This window comes from Antennarius striatus, chromosome 11 (assembly GCF_040054535.1).
Source record: "Antennarius striatus isolate MH-2024 chromosome 11, ASM4005453v1, whole genome shotgun sequence".
Lineage (NCBI taxonomy): Eukaryota > Metazoa > Chordata > Actinopteri > Lophiiformes > Antennariidae > Antennarius > Antennarius striatus.
In genome coordinates, this window is record NC_090786.1 from 9,720,514 (window position 1) to 9,740,269 (window position 19,756).

A 19,756-nucleotide genomic window follows, 5' to 3' on the forward strand; every position below is an offset into this window, starting at 1 on the left:
CTCCTAACAAGCAGCACGGTGTTTAATTACTTTCAAAATCTGCTCATATAAAAATCAAGTTTGCGCTATGGGAACATCAAGTGGAAAAGAGGAAGTATTTCTGCACCACATGCATAAATGGGGTCTGGTGAGCACAGAGCTGTGAGCTCGACCGTGTCTCCACGCTTGCAGCTGCTCAAAACTAACTACTCGTCAAGTTCACTTGAGACTTTGGAGGTGGAAAAGCTCCAGACAATGGCTGAACAAAGCTTGATTTAACACTTTACTTGAGGGGACAAGGGAGTAAAAATCATTAAATAAATAATATTGGCTGTTAAATATATTGGCTATTATTAAACAGCCAATAACCAATAATGAAGTAGTTAGTAATTAAGAATGGAATGACACATGAAGAAATAGGTCACTGTGACTGATTAACAGATGCAGTTGAAGAAATAATAATGCTAGTCTTTGTTGGATATGTAAATGGGCTCATGTTTAAGAAAATGATGATGATTGAAAATTGTATACTGTATTAAAATTTATGTTATGATCACAACTTCATTTAAAATAAGATCCTATTTTAATGAAAAAACGTGTCTGTGTAGTTTGTGGCAAAGATACAGCCAGTGGCTTTCATGAATTCCCTAAAATATGTGATGGAGCAATGTGTTTGGTTGTATTTCAATTATTACACATATAACCTCAGAGTAAAGTCAATAGGCAAGGAGAAAATTTAAAAAATGAATACGTAATTATTAAGTCCAGTACAACAATAATAAAGATAATCATAATATGCCTTCACAATGTCATAAACAATATTCTTGTTTATTTTCATAATCAGAAAAGCCTTCATTCATCTAGCAAATTGCCTCTTGACTTCTGGTGTTTCAATTTTCTGCCTGAAAGACATGTTTAATGATACCATCAGCCTCCTAACAAGGTGTTGCTTCATTCTCCTTTACTCCCCACCACAATCATTTACTTTCGCCCATAATTGAATTTTAGGTCAACTGATTATGGGACCACATACGAGAAGCTTAATGAAAAAGTCGGGCCAAAAGTCATACTGAGCTACTTGTACGTGAGTCCGAACAACAAGAGGAAGGTATGTGTCCACATAGATCTAGACGAAAAGAACACATACATGTAAAAATATTCTGCATGGATGTATCACTGTGTTCATTAAACTATATCTGTCACAAAGCAGCCCTGCTGGAACTGGAGTGTGTATGTTTCAGGCATCGTACAAGTACATTTAAACCCTGTGGAACGAATGCTGTCAAGGTGGGCCACTGATTCCCCTGTCTACTTTCTTGTCTTGTTGTAGATCATGTTGCTGACGGACCCTGAGGTGGAGAGCAGCTTGCTCATTAGCCTTGACGAGGGGGCGTCCTATCAGAAACACAGCTTAGCCTTTGATATCCTCAGCCTGCTTTTTCACCCTGAGCAGGAGGACTGGATTCTGGCTTACAGCCATGACCAAAAGGTAATGTGTAGCTGTCAGATAGCCTGAAATAGCTCGAATCGCAAGTGGAAAGTCGTCTAGATGAAGGAGAGGGCTGTAGTGTATAGTTCAGATGCAGCTCATCTTGATAGTTTGGTATAAGCGATCTGCTGGAATAGATGTCTTTAGAATATTGCAGAACAGGCATTTATCACATTTGAAAGCATTCACTCCAACAACAGCAGCTAGCTTTCAGGACTGGGTCTTCTTGAACGGAGACACCTGCCACTTAAATCGAAGCGGTTGCCAGAAACCCAGGCAACTGATTACCTGCTCCCCTCAAAAAGTCACAAGGTCTGACTGCAGACTTTGCATTGACGTGTCCTAGACAGGTGAAGTTAACAAGGTGAGCACGCTTAAACAATAAAACTTATAAAAAGACACACACATACCACAGCGGCCATTATTCTGTTAGAACCCTGCTGACTACTTCATTCAATACCAAAAACATCAAACCTGGCCTGCCCAGACTGCTTTTGGGAGATTTTCAGACCAAATAGTCAAGGTCAGAGATGTGAGCTGAATGGTGGAGGGAGAAAGATAAAGGCTCAATTGGCAGGTCAAAATAAAAATCTCTAAGAGAAGTTTGCCTTCAGGTGAGTCTATATTTCTTTCTGAAGCTACATTTCATCAGTTTTGCATGATTCTATCACAGTTGAAATTAGACAAAGTTTGGTTGAATTTTAAATTTATTGTCAGCCATGTCTATTAAAAGTTTAAAGCTTTTGCATAAGTCAAAATGATATTACTTATCCGTGTAAAAGCTCCAGGCTGAAAGTGGTTGCTGCTTGATCTTTATGAAGAGGCGAGACATCCTGACTACTTGGATACGATTCCCACTTTGCAGTAAAAATGAGCCCAATGGTTTAATGGGGAAGATGCTTAAATGAGAACAAATTGTATTGTTTTTATATATGAAGAACCAGTCTCTGCAGCGTCACTGTATTCTAAAAGGCATAAATGTTATGTTCTCATCGCGGTTGTGTTTTTACATTAAGCATCCTTTCAGTAGTGCATTGTTCAAAACAACATCACCATGCTTATGGCACAAATCCTACAAATGTGACAACTGTTTTATAATTCTTTTTGATAATGTGAGAGTTATTATTCATAGCATCACTCATTTGGCTAATGCATTCTTCTCATTTTTCAGCTCTATGTCTCTGTTGAATTTGGGAGGAGATGGCAGCATGTGCATGACAACGTCGTCCCCAACAGATTCTACTGGTGAGATCAACAGCCAGTCCTTTGCAGAGGGCTATAGTCAATTTAGGAGTAAAATGCTAAAATATGGTAAAAAAGATCCATTAAAAATTTAATTGTGTGTATTTTTAACATTATGTTCCATTTTCACCACTTTGGTAATGTAAACATAGAGTAAACAAAATACCATCACACATTTTAGTTTCATTGCTTTTATTCCTGTAAACCAAATGAAGTTTTTTGCAGGCAATTTTTGTGTTGATAGATTATGCATGTCGTCATTATTTTAGTTTTTGAGTAATGCACTTAGGTTCTAATTTCCACGCACACAAATGAATATTTGATCTGTTGAATTCAGTCTGCTCATGAAATATTGTTGAGATTGTCTTGGGATACCACAGTGTATTACAAATTGAATCATGTCTAAATATTATTCATCTTTTTGTCATTTATTTTGTATGATACATTATGTATATTGCACAGAATCAGGACTGATGACTTGGCAGAGAATTTCTTGGTGTCTCTTTTGGCTTTTATTCGCTCTAGGGTGTTGGAACAGGGTTTGATGTCCAAGATAAATGTTTAATTTATAATATTTTTATAGTTGCTGGCAACAAAATGTGTTCATGCATAGAATTACAAAAATGGAGGTAAGAGAGGGAAGGATTAGAAAATAGATGAAAACAAAGACTTTTTTTTTTAACAAGGTGTTTGTATCTTCAAAGGGAAGATGGATGCATGATACTCATTTGCTTTCCTACTGCTTTATTTGGTAAACTTGGGATCAGAAGTTTGAAATTAGATTGAAACATCTATATAACTTTAAATAATTAAGCATGAGGTAAATCTGGATTTAGTAATTTATTAATGCTGTCTGTCTGTTGCTGATTCCTAGCTGGACCAAGGCACCAAAAAGTCAGTGACAACAGTGATAAATTAAATACAATATTATATCACACCAACATTTATCGCAAGCTCTCTGTCGCAAGCTCTCTATGTATATTGTACCAGAAAGGGTTCCTCTACTAACACTAAGTCTCCATTTCTAATAATCAGCTATGCAGAAATACTCAACTTAAAAGTGTAGCCCCAAGTCATAATGTAATTACATTACAAACCTTTTTCTTACAGAGGAAAGAATTACATCTGCTACTATTGCTAGCTAATTGTGGTGTGTCCCAATTCAGTGATGCTCTTATGAACCTGCGACTCATTGTGTAAGCATTGCTATTATTAATCAGCATTTATGTGAAATGGTCAAAACACATTTATAATCTCTTCTTATGATGGACAGAAAACAGGCGGAGGCCTCTGCAGCAATCGAGCGTGTTTTCAGAAAGCTTACAGATACGGATGAAACGAATGAAATGGAGCAAACCCACCAGAAAGGATTCGGTGCAGCATAGCGACAATTCAAGCATGGCATGACAAATGTGTATGGACAAAATGAAGAAGAAAAACTAGGACTGGAAAAGTGAAAGTCTCTTCTTGCTCAAGTCTAGTCTTTACCTGATAACCTCACAGACCACCTCCTCAGAGTGTTGCCATATAGGTTGTGGAAACTTCTGAAACTTACTTATCCATTGTAGTTGATCTATATCAATGTAAAGAACTTACGGAAGTATCTGCTTACATGTAAATGGAGCATAAATGGACGTTGACAGACTACAATACATACAAATCTGTTTTTTGTACAGTTGACAACCTTCTTACTATCATAAAAATACATCAAGTTGTTTTTGTGTAATCTGCCCATAAAGAGGCAGATGCAGGAGCAAACATGTGGAGGTAAATATGATCATTAAATTCGAGCTGGTTAGAGGTTTGTGTGATTTAGATCTACTCACTCTGACCATACCTGCTCACCAAAGTTACAAACAGACACAGAGACGGTACCCATTATATTAAAGCTGTTATTGTAAGATAAAATAGTGATGCTTCTTTAACTCGGGAAGCATGCACATCAGGAGCCATTGTATATTATAATATGAATAGTGCATGACATTCTCTCTGAAAAATAAATTAACACATCAAAAAAATTGTTACACCTTGTTAGTTGAAATATGTATTAAGTTTAATTTGAAAGATCTTTTTACAATATAAAGATCTTTACAATACAGTATATTGAGGTTGATTCATCCATGACCTTTAATTTTTTTTTTGATTAATTATCATTTACCATTTGAGTCTTGAGTCTTGTTTGGTATGTCTTTAGCATCATCTGCACACGAACATGAAGGAAATCGATTAAAAAAAAAAAACAGCACTTGATGTTAAATGTGTACTTTACTCTTCAAAGGAATAAACGTACTGAAACACAGCAGATAAAATTCTCCCCACATGGCCACAGAGTAGCTAGGAAAGACTTACTTTGATCTCACCATGCGTTGCTCATCTTGTTGAAGAAAATATAACCAACACGATTTATAAAAACGTGTTAACAAGCACCCTGACTGGACAGACATAGTGGCGTGTTAGTTATGGAAGAACACAGTTTAACATTGCAGCGGTTTATTTAAGAGCAGAGCGGCTGTTCACTGATAGGATTGGATGAAGCATTTGACAGAAAGTCCATTAAAAGAGATGGAGCTGCGAGGCAATTACAGAGTGCTGAGGGAGGCAGGATAGGCCTTTTTATATTATAGTTTAGACACGGCGTGGGGAATGAGTGGAAACCCATCTTCTGTCAAAACAGCTGCTATTAATACAACAAGTGGCCACAACTGTCACTCAGCACTTAACCGCTACCATGAAGAATCTCTTTTGAAATAGAATGAAATGGCTTAGTACACCTTATGCATAAAGAGCAGGGCAGGTCAAATGTCCATCAGGTCAGAGTTAGAGATAAGGTTGCATTATTGCTCCTAGAGGAGCTGTAAAATTTACGCCGCATCTCTCTCTCTTTGTCTGTCCCTCCTTCTCTCTTTCTTTTACCTTGACAACCTCCATATTCAAAAACCATATTTCATGTCTGATAACAGGATGAAGAAAAGAAAAGAAAGATTTTCACAACCTTATTTGTTTTTAGGATGTTGTTCACGCAGCGTGTACACATTATCACACATGCCTTGGGACAACAGAAATGTAATTAATGAAGCTTCTTGCCTCAGTGCTTCATTAAGCTGTTCGACGCTCAAAATGAAAAAGAAAGTTAAATCTTTGGTGAAAGGTAAAATATCCAGACTGGATCCAGGTTTAATAGACACTCTGTGTGTAGCCTATATCAGTGTCAAAAGCTTTTATCAGCAGGGCTACAACATGATTTATGAAACATGAAAATATTTCTGACAGAAAAATTATTACTCGGCCTTTTCTTTCATACTTTCTTCTTCTGCTACCACTCATAAAATGAAGTATATACATTTGGCTTTTAAATTATTATTAACTAGATAGCTAGTGCTATCCTTTATCTAGTGATTTAAAGTTGACTGACTAGGTAGCTAGTCATTTATAATATTTTGACATGTCAACCATATTTCATATTCTTTTAGGCTGGGCTGTTGTTTGATCTGTATGGTTAAGACATGTGATGATAGTTTTGTTGTTCAGCTGTTTTTGATCAGTGTCCCTTGACAGAGATGGCAAGGCTCAACAATTTTGATCATGCCACATACCAGGAGAACTTTTTTAAGCAGCTGACATCATTATGTGTGACTAAGCTGCATTCCTAACATTGCCATGGCGAGAGTAGTTTCCAGCGGCATGAAGTGTCTGTGTCCAGAGAGCACAACAAGCAGCCTAACTACCGTTTTCAGCCTGATCTCACCTCATGGCTGCTCTGCAGGAAGTATTCAGCTGTATTTCTGAATAGAATCTACTTATTTTATTTTGCAGCCCAACTTAAATAACTTTTCCTTCATAAAAGGACAAAACTGGGTGCTAATTAAATAATGTAGATCAATGTCTTTAAATATTTAAGCAAACATTTCAAATCATAAAAAAACCTGCCTGTGCAAAATGCATTCTGTAAAGAATTTGCTTCTGAAAGATGCAGTGGGTCTCTGGCTACCATGGAGATGACTGCACACATTTTAGTGAAGTATAGATTGACTTTATTATTTGCTTCCTGTTGAGAAACCTGTGACAAAAAGAGGAAAGAGACGTTAGTAAAATTGTTGACAAGCCACCTTGAACTGCCTATAAAGTCAATTCTAACTATTTTAATCAAAAATGTTTGATGCTTTTAGATTTTATAACATTAACATTTTGAAGCTGTGAAAACACATTTTATAATGTCATCATTACAGTCATTGAGCCTCAATGAAGGCAAGCAGTGACAAAAACATTCCTGCTCTTATTCAAGGGACTCAGGAATCTACAACACTTTTGTGGCTCATGTACTAATTGATCAACTCTGAATCGTAGGTCTGTGTATACGGTCTGTACCGTATATACACACACACACGCACGTACACACACACACACACACACACACACACACACACACACACACACACACACACACACACACGTGTGATTATTAGAGCGGAAAAAAGTAATATCCCCAGAGGGATCATTAAAGGATTGATTATTTATTTATTTGTTTGTTTGTTTGTTTGTAAAGCACTTACTAACATCAACAGACATTTTGAATTGCTTTTACAGGACGAGTAACCCAACAAAGCCCTTACCTTAAAGTGTTGTGAGCCTATGTGGTTGCGAAGCACTCACATACAAGTAAATGTGGATATGGAAGTAGTCTCAGTATTAAAGTCTGTCATGATGTTGCAGGTCCAGGCTGGGTTTGGATAAAGAGCAAGGAATGATTCACCTGGAGATCAGCGTCTCTGATGGACGTGAGTAGTATAAAATTGTGTTACTAAACAACACAGAGAGGTAGACTAATCCACATCAGATTTCCTGTACTTTTGATGTGATTCCTCAAACTTAATTAAGAATGAAAAAAACTGTGCTGAGCTTAAAGTTTTTCTTTTCTTTTTTTTTTTTAATTCTCTCCACTTAAATTTTTGTCCCCATCTGAATTGGCTGGATGGAGACTTCATACGATTAAACTAATTAATTTTTCAGGGGCCAGGCTGTGACTTGGCTCTTATCTTGGCCACGGTGCTGAGAGGGCGGCACTTCCATAATGCCTTGTGTGTTAATGCCCTGTCCCGGGGGAGCCTGCTTCATTTGGCTGATGTTCTGGGACAGCTCTCTACTACTTTATCTGAGAGTGAAGACAGGCCTCCAAAATTTTGCCTCTATGGCTCAGTTAATGGCATCAGCATAAGTAATCCTAAACCTTGATTGCAGCGTACAGAAAATTATTTATTTACCTCTATATTTTTTGTTTACCACAGGATCACAGTACATAACATGTAAACTTCAAAACTGCTCTGATGGAAACAAGGGCAAGCCTTTCCCAGGATCTATCATCCCTAATTCCCTGGTGGTTCAGGATGAATACGTCTTCATCCAGGTGGGTTTTTATTACAAGGTCTGACTTCATTAAAAGACAATTAAAAGCTGTAAAACTGCTGCACTCCATCACATTTTAATGTACAGTCATGTTTTTCATTAACTAAAAGGGGCCATTATCTTGAGAACGGGTGGCATGAAATTGAAATCACTGTGTTGTGTATGAGACAACAACACAACTCTGGCATACTGTGTAAGAAATTAGAATTCAACCAAAACTTTTGATGATTTTTCATTTTATGCTGCTGACAATCAGTGCACACAGTGAAGCTAGTATTTATGTGAAATGTTTTGATCTAAAAATCCCTCTTTATTGTTTTTTCAGGTGCCAATAGGTGGCAAATCAGTCCATTATGTGTCCTACAAAAGAAATGCTTTCTACCCAATGAAGCTTCCCAAGTACACTCTGCCAAAGGTAAGACCAGTGGAAAGGATGCTGTGTTTGGTAAGTAGCCGTGGAACATTAATTTTACTGTGAAACACACTTTTGAAAGATTTTACTCCATTAAAAGCTTTACATATCATCATAATTAATCGGTTGCAAATTGATTCATTTATGAAGGATTATATATTTATAAATACAACCCCATGCATAGTTTTTAATCACTTTTTAATCATCACACCCTCAAGTGAGATTTACTTAAAAAATGAATCTGGAGTCATGCTGTCAGCAGTCCCCAGGACTGCAAAGGAGCTTCCATTCACATTTCATTTACTGAAAGTATAGCAGTCTTTGCCCGAACAACAATATAGAATTGATGCTCACTTGGTGTTTTGATCAAACCGTCCATTCATCCATTCATGTATGCTGTCAGGTACCTTGCGAAGGACGCACATTCCCCTACCTTGCTTCGCTCTGGATAAAGGATTCAGTAAAATTAAATGGAGCCTTCCTTCATTTTTAGTGCATGCCACGAAACCCCTGAGGTCTATTTGCTGCTGAATCATGTCCAGAAGTGCTGAATCGATAGCTTGCTGTTCGCGGTCCGCAACCGCTATGAGGTCACTATCGTGGAGTTTTACTCTTACTGCATATGTTGAAAGAACTCATTCAAATCAATTCTTGATGTGCTCACAAATTCTGAATGTCTGCAGGACTTGCAGATAATCAGCACAGATGATAACCAGGTGGTGGCAGCAATTCAGGACTGGCATCAGAACGACTCCTATAACCTTTACATGTCCGAGTCCAGGGGGCTGTTTTTCACCATGATGCTGGAGAGCGTTGTGAGCAGTGGGGGGCCGGAGGGCAACATCATGATAGACCTCTATGAGGTGGGCAGAGCTGTTGAGATGAGGCTGTTATCTTTTTCACATGTTGCCATGGTATTCAGGCATAATGGACCGACTCTCTTCTCTTGTTACTGCTGCATGTTTCAGGATAGTATTTCTTGTACATTATTAACTAATGCAATAGTTGGTGCATTTTCAAAATTATGATTTTTTTGCAATGTTATAACTATTTTGTGCAATTTGAGATTCATATTTGCACGTAATACATGTGTCAAAGCAGATCTGAATTGAGTGTACATTTGGTTAGTGCTGAAATTAGTTTGAGGATAATCAAAAGACAAAAAAATCAGTCAGCAAACACATCATTTATGTGATTTTTTTCTTCCATTATGATATTATTTATCAAACACCTGCAATCTCCAGGTTCTCAAATTGTTTTAGTGTCTATAATTGCAAATTGATTACTTTACCATTTTTAAGTGGAAACCAAAATAAAGTTACAGACAAACATTCACAAATCACCAATTGATTTATTAAACATAAAAATAATGTCGGCTTTAAGTGGAAAAAAATGCTAATACCGGTGATTATTTTTGAGCCCATGGTGATACAACATTAGCAGGACCATCATTTGTAAACATCATTGATTAATAACTTAACCGATTTGACCATCTAATACTCATCAATTCATTGGCTAATTCTTACAAGATATGAAATGTGAAGAAGTCACAGTGTATTCTGACAAACTTTATTCAACTTGTGATTTGTGAGTAAGAGGAATCAATATGTTGAGTCCACCTGCTGCAGCACCAATATGTGAGTATCAATACGTTATCAGATATTGAAATTAATAGCTGCTAAACTTTATTCACAGATTCACACAATGACAGATGCTCTTGTGATTCTCGGTGTCAATGTTACTTTTTGTTTTCACAATGAGAAACATTGAAATATTATGAACACAAAAGATCCCATTTACCAGTGAGAGTGTCGTACAAATGGAAAATCCTTGTTGCTCAGCATTCATAAACAATTAAACAGAGTGTTGTGTGAAGCATGAAGTCAGCCTAAAACTTGTTAATCTTGATTTTCCTCCATGTCTTGCATGTTGTTCACCACAATGGAACAGATGTTGCTGCATTGTCTTTTCTTGTGCAGCATCTTTGTGTTTCTTATATTCATCACTACATATTGTATGGAATTACATAAACAAACATTGAGTATCCTCAGTCTTTAGAAAACAGCATCTATACAGTCATTTGAGCACAATTGGAGCTTTAATGCAGGTCCTGAACATCACGTCTGTGTTATCTGTCATGACAGATGTGCTGTGAGGTTGCAGTGACTGCTCATGTAGGCATCACTCTAGATTATCCTCTCCTGCACCCAGCAGTAAATGCATCTCACTTTTACACACACCTAAGAGCAGTACTGGTTACCTTCTCTGCTCACTGACCTGTACAACACTTTATGCTCGGAATTACAAAGGCTAGACCAGTACGTGATAGGAAATGGTCATTCCATTGACAAAATATGTTGTTATACCTAAATACAAGCGAAACTTAAGTGGTAGAGACACATGACAATCTGCATCTCCGTGCATATAAACACAAAGAGAAGAAATATCTCAAGGCTGCAACATATGTTGTTTTGATTCCGCAGTTCTACAGATGGTCCAAAATAGTGCTCCCTGTCAGAGAAGCTATCACTTTTAAATATCTCTCCCTCTCCGAACTAGGGCTTCAGCTGTACTTAAGTCTGAATAATTTACGGGTGTTCTTTTTTCTTTCTTTTTTGTTATTTTTCCCCCACTGCTCATGTTCACAGGTTGCAGGGATTAAAGGGGTGTTCCTGTCAAATAAAGTTGTTGAGAACCAAGTGAAAACTTACATCACATACAACAAGGGGAGAGACTGGCGTCTCCTTCAGGCTCCAACAACAGATCTCCAGGGAAATAAGTTCTATTGTGAACAGGTAAGTGGGCCACTGAAAGAAAGATATGGTTATGTGGATTTCCATTCCATATTTCACCAAACTCAAACACTGGATCATGGAATGGCCAAAAAATGGCAACAAATGTGAATCACATTAATAATCCTGCACAATGAATGTTTTTAGCTTCAAATAACATCCAATGATGAATTATGCTCATGAGTTCACTAAAGGTTAAATGAGCATAACCCATCATTCAACTCGCTATTACTGTACTGTGCAGATGATCATAAAATGTTACCACTGCATCTACCGCATCTTTTAAATCAGTTCTTCAATATCTCAAAATAATCATAGCAATTGTAATAATACCCCTCATAATTACTGCTTATACTATATATATATTTTGTTCTTCCCAGTTTTGTAGTAAGCATGAATGTAAATAAGTGGTTTAAGAATGGCTAGCATAAATTACACTTTATGATGTTCGTACGTGACTACATGAATGTGATATTTTGAAAGGCAGTTGTTTTGAAACCTTTTATTTTTTGAACAAGGTCAAAAATTACATTTGACTTTGGCAAACTCATTTCCTCTGTTATTCACAGCCTTACTGTTCATTACATCTACACCTTCACGTATCAGAAAATCCTTACACCTCAGGAAATGTTGTCAGCAAAGACTCGGCTCCAGGAATTATAATAGCATCAGGTGAGGAGATTATTTGATATGCACTTTGATTCACACATCCATACCGTTGTTTCCTCTTGATCTTATCCTCCAATGCTCCCAATCAAATCTGTTTCGTTACATCTGTTCACAGTGCTGTCTTTTTCAGCTGACAGCAGTTTACAAAATGAAATGAAATCAGTTTTTCCTGCACATCTGTTCTATGTTGCTCCAGTGGAAAGAATAACAAAAAGACCTTTTGTCTTGCCTGAAGAAATACCCAAATTTTAAAACAAGCAACTAAACTCTTGTCCGTGTATCAGATCAAGTGGCATGCTTGAAATACTGAAGTGTTCAAATACTGCTCCTCTACCTTTAGGTGTGGTTGGACCTGAGCTGACCAATACTAATGTCAGTATTTACATCACATCTGATGCTGGAAATACTTGGAGGGAGGTATGTTATGGCACCTCAGTGATAAATTTCTGATTGTTGTTCCAATGCCTGCATTTCTGCAGTCCAGACATTGGTGGTGGTGGCGGATTACTGTAAAACTATTGAGGTTATGTTGGTGAATCTGAAAACTCTGGTCACTGATGAACAGGGGAAGAACATTTGTAGCAGCAGCTGGAATGAATAAGCTGTATAGTTGATGAAAACACCTGATATCTCAGCTTTCAGCCCCAGATGATGGCAGGAAATGAAGCCTGAGCACGTGTGAGAGGTACAAATGACAAGGTTGTTATGAGAGATAGATGATGGCCTAAATGTGCAAGGGGATAGGGTTGGATTACGTTTCTCTACATACTTTCTTTCTACCGGTACATTTCCTGATTAAGTGATAGATGCTGTTTCCCCCTGAACATTCTTCTCTGTATAACAAGATTTTAAACATCTGTAGACAGGAAGTATCTGAATAAAAACAAGGAGAACAAAAGCAGGAATATGATGCATATTTTAATACCAACTTATTGTTATTTAGAGTAACAAAGAACTAAAGAGTTTTTGACAACCTGCCTTGTGTGAGACATCCTCAACTCCAGGCTGTGAAACAAACAAACCCAAAGAATTTTGACATCCGACTGCAGAAATCAACACTAACATTAAAACCTGCTGCAGTTGAGACTCTTTTTTTTTATGAACAGTTGAGGTTTCTAGTTGTTTGGAATGTAAATGTGTGGTTACATATTCCTTATGTTGTCACCATAGTTTTCTTCAGTTCTCTCAATAACCTGAAGATTTTGTCTGCAGGTTTTTCAGGAAGAGTACAGTGTGTTTTTCCTGAATCAAGGGGGATCTCTTGTGGCCATCCGACACACACCTCTGCCAATTAGACATATTTTGTAAGTCCCTCCAAGGATCTGCCATGTCTATTTGGAGACTATAATCTATCTTCACACCAAGGAGGGAGACTGCTTTTCTGCTGAGGCTTTGAATTCAGCTCTATTTGCGGCTGGTCTGTCTCTGATCCAACCATTGTTCTTTTCCTCAGGCTGAGTTTTGATGAGGGCAGAAACTGGGACAAATATAGCTTCACCTCGTCTCCACTCTATGTTGATGGTGTGTTGGGGGAGCCTGGAGAGGACACCCTCATAATGACGTAAGATATGAAGGAACTGCAAATAGCGTACATGTCTCTAGTCTGATACTAGCTGCTCTGGGTAATTATTATATATCACCCTGACGAAGTGTGCATGAATATTTGCGAGACTATTTAATGAGGGTTTGCAATGATTTCATAAGCCCTCACAGAGGTACATGGACAAATGTCAGTGCTTTAAATCTCCCCATTGGACCAAATGTTTCTGATCTGTTTTTTTCTGACTTACGCAGAATATTTGGTCATTTTAGTCATCGATCTGAGTGGCAACTTGTCAAAATTGACTTCCGGTTCATTTTCCAACGACGATGCACACCTGAAGACTATCTGACATGGCAACTAGACAATGAGGTAGTGTCTTGCCTCTGCCTTGTCTGTCTGTTACGTGATTCAGTTGCAGATGAAACACTAGTGTACTTCTTCACAGTCAAACAACAAAAGCAAGATGGTATACAAATAAAAAGAAGAACCTCTGAAATGTTTATGATGCATTATTTATCAAAGGGTGAAGTGTGCATCATGGGAATGAAGAGAATCTTCCAAAAACTGAAAGCAAACGTTCGATGTGTCAAGGCCAGAGATCAGTATGTTTCCCAGATGTCAGACTCCTGCCTGTGCACAGACGCAGATTTTGAGTGGTGAGTTCCTGCTCTGCAGCTACTTTTTTCACTTCATTAAATCCAATCCACAGCACTTTATCAATCTCCAGAGGCAGAGTCTGTGAAGCAAATCTAAAGCACAACAAGAGCAGTGTTGGAAGACTTATATATTATAATTTGCAGCTCAGAGTTATTATTACATTTTAGAGCTGCACAGTATATTTGCATGCACGTTTGTCTGATTTTATTATATTGCATATCATAATATGGAAAATGTGTGTGCAAACATGTGCAAACAAAGTCAAAAAACAACTGAACTGAAATAATTAAACAAAGATGGAATAAACAACCAATTATATGACATCTTTCACTTACATCAACTTCTCTTCATTAGTTTCAAATTCACAGCAATTACAAAATACTCACATAGATTTCAAGAGGAAAAAGCTGCTTTGCCTCACAAAATGTTTCTCTCAAGCCACTGTTTAGAGTAGCCATTTGACTTTGTATCACTAATTCACCATCATTAATTTTGGTAACGCCCCAGTGTTATCTTTTCTCTTTGCTTGTCCAAACTGAAACAGCGACTATGGGTTTGAGAGGCAGATAGATGGGAGCTGCAGTCCGGCTTTCTGGTTTGTTCCTTCAGCCACATCTAGAGACTGCATCACAGGGGACACTTTCTTCAACACGACTGGGTATATCTTCTTCATTTTTACTGACAGGAGTAGCGGGTGCACAAAGGCCCTCGGTTACAATTGAACTCTGCTTTCATAAAGATCACCTGCTATTCTGCAGGGATGTAAACTACACTGCATGTACTCAGTTTTTCTATATCTGTTTGGTGCCTCTTCTCCGTCTTCTGTGTACATATACAGTATATATATATATACAGTATATACATATACAGTATTTATATTTATATATATATATATATAGTATATATGCTGTAAATATAGTGTGTGTATATATACTGTAAATATATATAAGTATATTATATATATGTATATTTTATAATATATACTGTATGTATGTATGTATATATATATGTATTTGTAATCTTCTTCTTCTTTTCCTTTCGGCTTTTCCCTTCAGGGGTCGCCACAGCGAATCAATTTCCTCCATCTAGCCCTGTCCTTTGAATCCTCTTCTCTCACACCAACTACCTTCATGTCTTCCCTCATTACATCCATAAACCTCCTCTTTGGTCTTCCTCTAGGCCTCCTGCCTGGCAGTTCAAAACTCAGCATCCTTCTACCAATATATTCACTGTCTCTCCTCTGGACATGTCCAAACCATCTCAGCCTGGCCTCTCTGACTTCATCCCCAAAACCTCTAACATGTGCTGTCCCTCTGATGTACTCATTCCTGATCCTATGGTCACTCCCAGAGAGAACCTCAGCATCTTCATCTCTGCTACCTCCAGCTCTGTCTCCTGTCTTTTCCTCAGTGACACTGTCTCTAGACCAAACAACATCGCTGGTCTCACCACAGTTTTGTACACCTTTCCCTTCATTTTAGCTGAAACTCCTCTATCACACATCACCCCTGACACTTTCCTCCACCCGTTCCATCCTGCCTGTACACGCTTCTTCACCTCTTTTCCACACTCTCCATTGCTCTGGACTGTTTAAATTTATATAAACAGAAATTTATATATGTATTTGTAATGAATCTAATTAATCACATTTTAATCTCATACCTGCTAAAGGCCCCCAAATAAAGAATTTGAATTCTAGGACATTACAAAATTGTAGTGCATGACTAATCAATAGAATAAACCAAGAAGAGAAGATTTGAAATCCACATTTTTATTGGTTAAATGTGCTTTTTAATTGAAATTCAAAAGAAAAAAGGTCAAGCACATCAGCAAACCAATGAGGCCAGGTGCATTTCTCAAAAATGCAATACAAATACAGTTAAATAAAATAAATAAAATTCAGAAATAAAATAAAGATGAGTCTCAAATAGGCACATAAGTAGACTCAATCAAAATGAATACTAAAGCTGACTCAATACAGCAATTCAAAATGAATAGTATAACATGCCTCTAAATAAGGCAACATCAATAGCAAGATCCCAATAGACTTTTCCTTTAAAAGGGTAAGCTAACGTTACAGGAACTGACAACAGACAACTCTGTCCTTGACATGTTTTGCATTTAAGTGATTTGTTAGGCTGGAGCTGCTTCAGTGATATGAAAATTCTTTTACAAAAGGTACAAATCACTGCGTTTTTGTTGACAGTCCCGTCTTTGTTCTTTTTATAAATAAACTTTCCGCCCAAAGGTCCAAGTGGGCTTGCCTCGCTCTCCTGTGTTGCGTCCATCTCTGTTGTCAGTCACTCTGCTTTTGACTAGTGGCGCAGGTAGGAAGTGACGTCACTGCAGCCTATGTGTCCCTCAATGGGCCAAATTTAAAATGTTTGTGCATTGACTTGTCACTCACGATTAATTGCGTAAATTTTTATAGTGCATTAATTTGCAGCGTAATTAATTAATATAATTAACGCGTTAAACTGACAGCCCAAATATATATATATATACAGTATAGACTATGTGCATAGACACACACACACAAGTTGCTGTGCTCAAATGTGTTTTTTTTGGGGGGGGGTGTCCTTAACAATTTCCAGATATCGCAGGGCTTTGTCTAACAACTGCACTGAGGGAACCCTGTTGAAGTACAGCCCCAGGCGGCAAAAGTGTCCCAGTCAGGCCCCCAAGGGTCTCCAGCTTTTTACCAGTGAGGGAACACTGGTAGCAACATTGGAGAAGAACGTCACATTCTTGGTGATCCTGGAAGAGGTGCTGATTTTATTTCACCAAAGCAGCTGTGATTAAACATTTGGCCTATTTCTTGTGTGATTTTGTTATAATGCTCTTTGAAGCTTCCGTGGAAGTGACAGTTAAATAACTGACTTTTGTTTATTTTTTAAGGGTCTCAGCTCAGCAACAAGCATAACGGTGGACTTTGGCGATGGGACTGCCATATCTTATGTGAATATGAGCTCCATCGATGACGGGATCAAGCATATCTACAGTAAAGTTGGCATCTACCAAGTCTCTGCAACAGCAGCCAACACTCTGGGCTATGACAGAGTAATCTTGTACCTCCATATCTCCTGTGAGTCAAAGTCATGCAAAGGTTGCAACAAGAATGAAACAAGTTTTTATTATTGTTGCATGAGGAAAATCAAGTCTGTGCTTGCATTATTTTATCAGTAAGACATCTTTACTTCAAGGGTGGCTTTAGTGTAAAAGTGTTGACTTGTGACATTGCTTGCTTTCAATTTGATTTTTTTTTAAGTGAAAGTGACCGAAGAATGAGCTCTTTTCATTTAGCTGTGTCATGGCTGATCATAGATGATGAGACTCAGCAGACTAGAAATTGATCAAAACACTTGCTACCCTTTGATCAAATATGCTTCCGACTCTGCCGTACTTTCAAACCAGCTCATCAAATTGAATCTCCATCCTGCATCCCCATCCAAATGTTTGAATCTTACTCACCTGTGAAAGGGGAACAGACAGTTGTTTGTTATCTCCTCGTTGTCAGAAGGGCAGCAGTGGTCAGTGTGAATCCATCTCCTCGTAATGAGTCCAAACAGTGACATTTAGCATCAGAGCATTCGCAGATTCTTGACAATGCAATTAACTTCTCCACCATCTTTCTATGTGCTCATTGTGTATAGTAAAATGTGTGTTTTCTGTTGGAAAATTGAGGATCATGAATTCTGCATTTAGATGTCATTTTCGTTTTTCATGTTTTCTCTCTAAAGGTCAACTGGAACGTGTCCAGCTTTTGACTCCTTCTGTGGCCATCAAAGGCAAAGCAGTAAACCTCACCACAGCGTTACACCCCACCAATGTGGGGACAGTCACCTATTACTGGTGGTTTGATAACAAAACAGAGGCAAGGCTCACTTGCTCATTCTTCATGGTGCAGGTCATTAAGTGAATGATGGATGATAGATTCACAGCATCTCTCTTTTTCTTTTAGCCTGTTGTGACCCTGGAGGGAGCGATATCCTTTACCTTCTCAATGGAAGGAAGACACAAGGTTACGGTTCAGGCTTCAGTTGGCAACACTGTCCTTCAGGACCAGATGACTATGGCAGTTTACGGTGAATCATTCTATACTGTACACACATGCACGCACGCACGCACGCACGCACACACACACACACACACACACACACACACACACACACACACACACACACACACACACACACACACACACTAACACTTTGCAATACAGCTTGAAGTACAACTTTAAACTTCTTTAAACTTGTGGGAAAGGTTGTGGCTTCATTATCGTAATATTTTATTTGGCTTTGTGACTCAAAAGTGTGCTCTTGATGAGGTATGAAGTATGAAGACCTTGTAATTTGAAATATTTTTTCAGTTTTACTCTTTAAAGAGCAAAGATGATATATTTTTCCATTTAATATTTTGACTGAAGTCTCAAAAGAAGCATTCATCCTTCCAGTATTAACATGTTTGTTTATTGATTTTTACTATTATTTTAATAAGAAATTTATTTTTGTCTGTATAACAGATACAGTTAAGTTTCAATAATATTGGTAAATTCTTGCATTTGCAGATTTTTTTTATGGCAACATTATTTTCAAAATTCATTTTACTGGTTGATATGTTCACATTTGCAAAAATGACCTGACATCTTCAACAATGTTTGGACAGAACAAAACTGTCATCCTGAAATAGCTGAGATTGGGAGAAGTTCACAACGCAGTGAAAAGCAAATTTAGACATTAGCATTTCTCAGTGCACAATTGAAATAAAAAAATTGAAATGTACATAGAGATCTAAAGATTCCATTTAAGGAAGAAGAAAGATTATGTGTCTGTGTGGATTTCAGATTTTTTCAGGTCACATGTTTTGGGTTTTTCTTCTAATTTGGACGATCTGAACCCTGGACTGTCTGAGTGGAGGGAAGACATTGGCAGAGTGGTGAAGAGGTCCATGGTGCAGGTCAGTTCTACAGCAATAAGTTGGTATTATGAAGACTGTAGAGTAAACAAGAAAAAAAAACCCCCACCAAGACCTCTCTCAGTGTAATAACAGCCTGCAGAGAAAACTCTTTGGCTCTCTGTCTGGTGAGCCAGTACTGTTTCCAGTGGTTGTATTTGTAATGCATTCATCTGGTTTGATATCAGGTGATTCACTGTCTCTCACACTTCTTGTGTAATTAGTTGTTAGCTTCCACACGCTGTTACTGCATGTCACCTAAAATCCTTAATACCACTGGTATTAAAGATTTTGTACTGTACTGGTACTAAATATTGGTACAAAAACAACCAGTACAGGCTATCTACTGAACTTGTCAAAACAGTTAAGGGCAGTAAATGCACCACTATAACAGTTACCAATATGAAGACCTGATACCATTGCACCAATTGAATGTCAGAACCTCGAGCAAAGAGCTTAAGATTGGTTAAGTACATCTGTTTTAACCTCTCACAGGCTCTGTAGAGATGTAAAAAAAGAGTTAAAAAAAGAACAGTCGAATATATGTATATATATACACACACACACACACACACACACACACACACACACACACACACACACACACACACACACATATA

At 37.8% G+C, this 19,756-nt stretch overlaps 1 protein-coding gene across 1 annotated transcript in view; it reads left to right on the forward strand.

The window, feature by feature from the left end:
- Positions 1–19,756, forward strand: part of LOC137603913 (VPS10 domain-containing receptor SorCS1-like) — a 43,548-nt gene that overhangs the window by 14,261 nt on the left and 9,531 nt on the right. The window contains exons 3-22 of the mRNA XM_068327764.1: positions 988–1,087; positions 1,310–1,468; positions 2,640–2,713; positions 7,421–7,485; positions 7,993–8,111; positions 8,436–8,555; positions 9,206–9,385; positions 11,171–11,317; positions 11,884–11,986; positions 12,324–12,400; positions 13,196–13,287; positions 13,437–13,544; positions 13,778–13,895; positions 14,049–14,182; positions 14,728–14,841; positions 16,778–16,949; positions 17,082–17,268; positions 17,924–18,057; positions 18,145–18,268; positions 19,027–19,139. Of these exons, the coding sequence (XP_068183865.1) occupies positions 988–1,087; positions 1,310–1,468; positions 2,640–2,713; positions 7,421–7,485; positions 7,993–8,111; positions 8,436–8,555; positions 9,206–9,385; positions 11,171–11,317; positions 11,884–11,986; positions 12,324–12,400; positions 13,196–13,287; positions 13,437–13,544; positions 13,778–13,895; positions 14,049–14,182; positions 14,728–14,841; positions 16,778–16,949; positions 17,082–17,268; positions 17,924–18,057; positions 18,145–18,268; positions 19,027–19,139 (2,440 nt within the window). The remainder of the gene's footprint in view (positions 1–987; positions 1,088–1,309; positions 1,469–2,639; positions 2,714–7,420; positions 7,486–7,992; positions 8,112–8,435; positions 8,556–9,205; positions 9,386–11,170; positions 11,318–11,883; positions 11,987–12,323; positions 12,401–13,195; positions 13,288–13,436; positions 13,545–13,777; positions 13,896–14,048; positions 14,183–14,727; positions 14,842–16,777; positions 16,950–17,081; positions 17,269–17,923; positions 18,058–18,144; positions 18,269–19,026; positions 19,140–19,756) is intronic.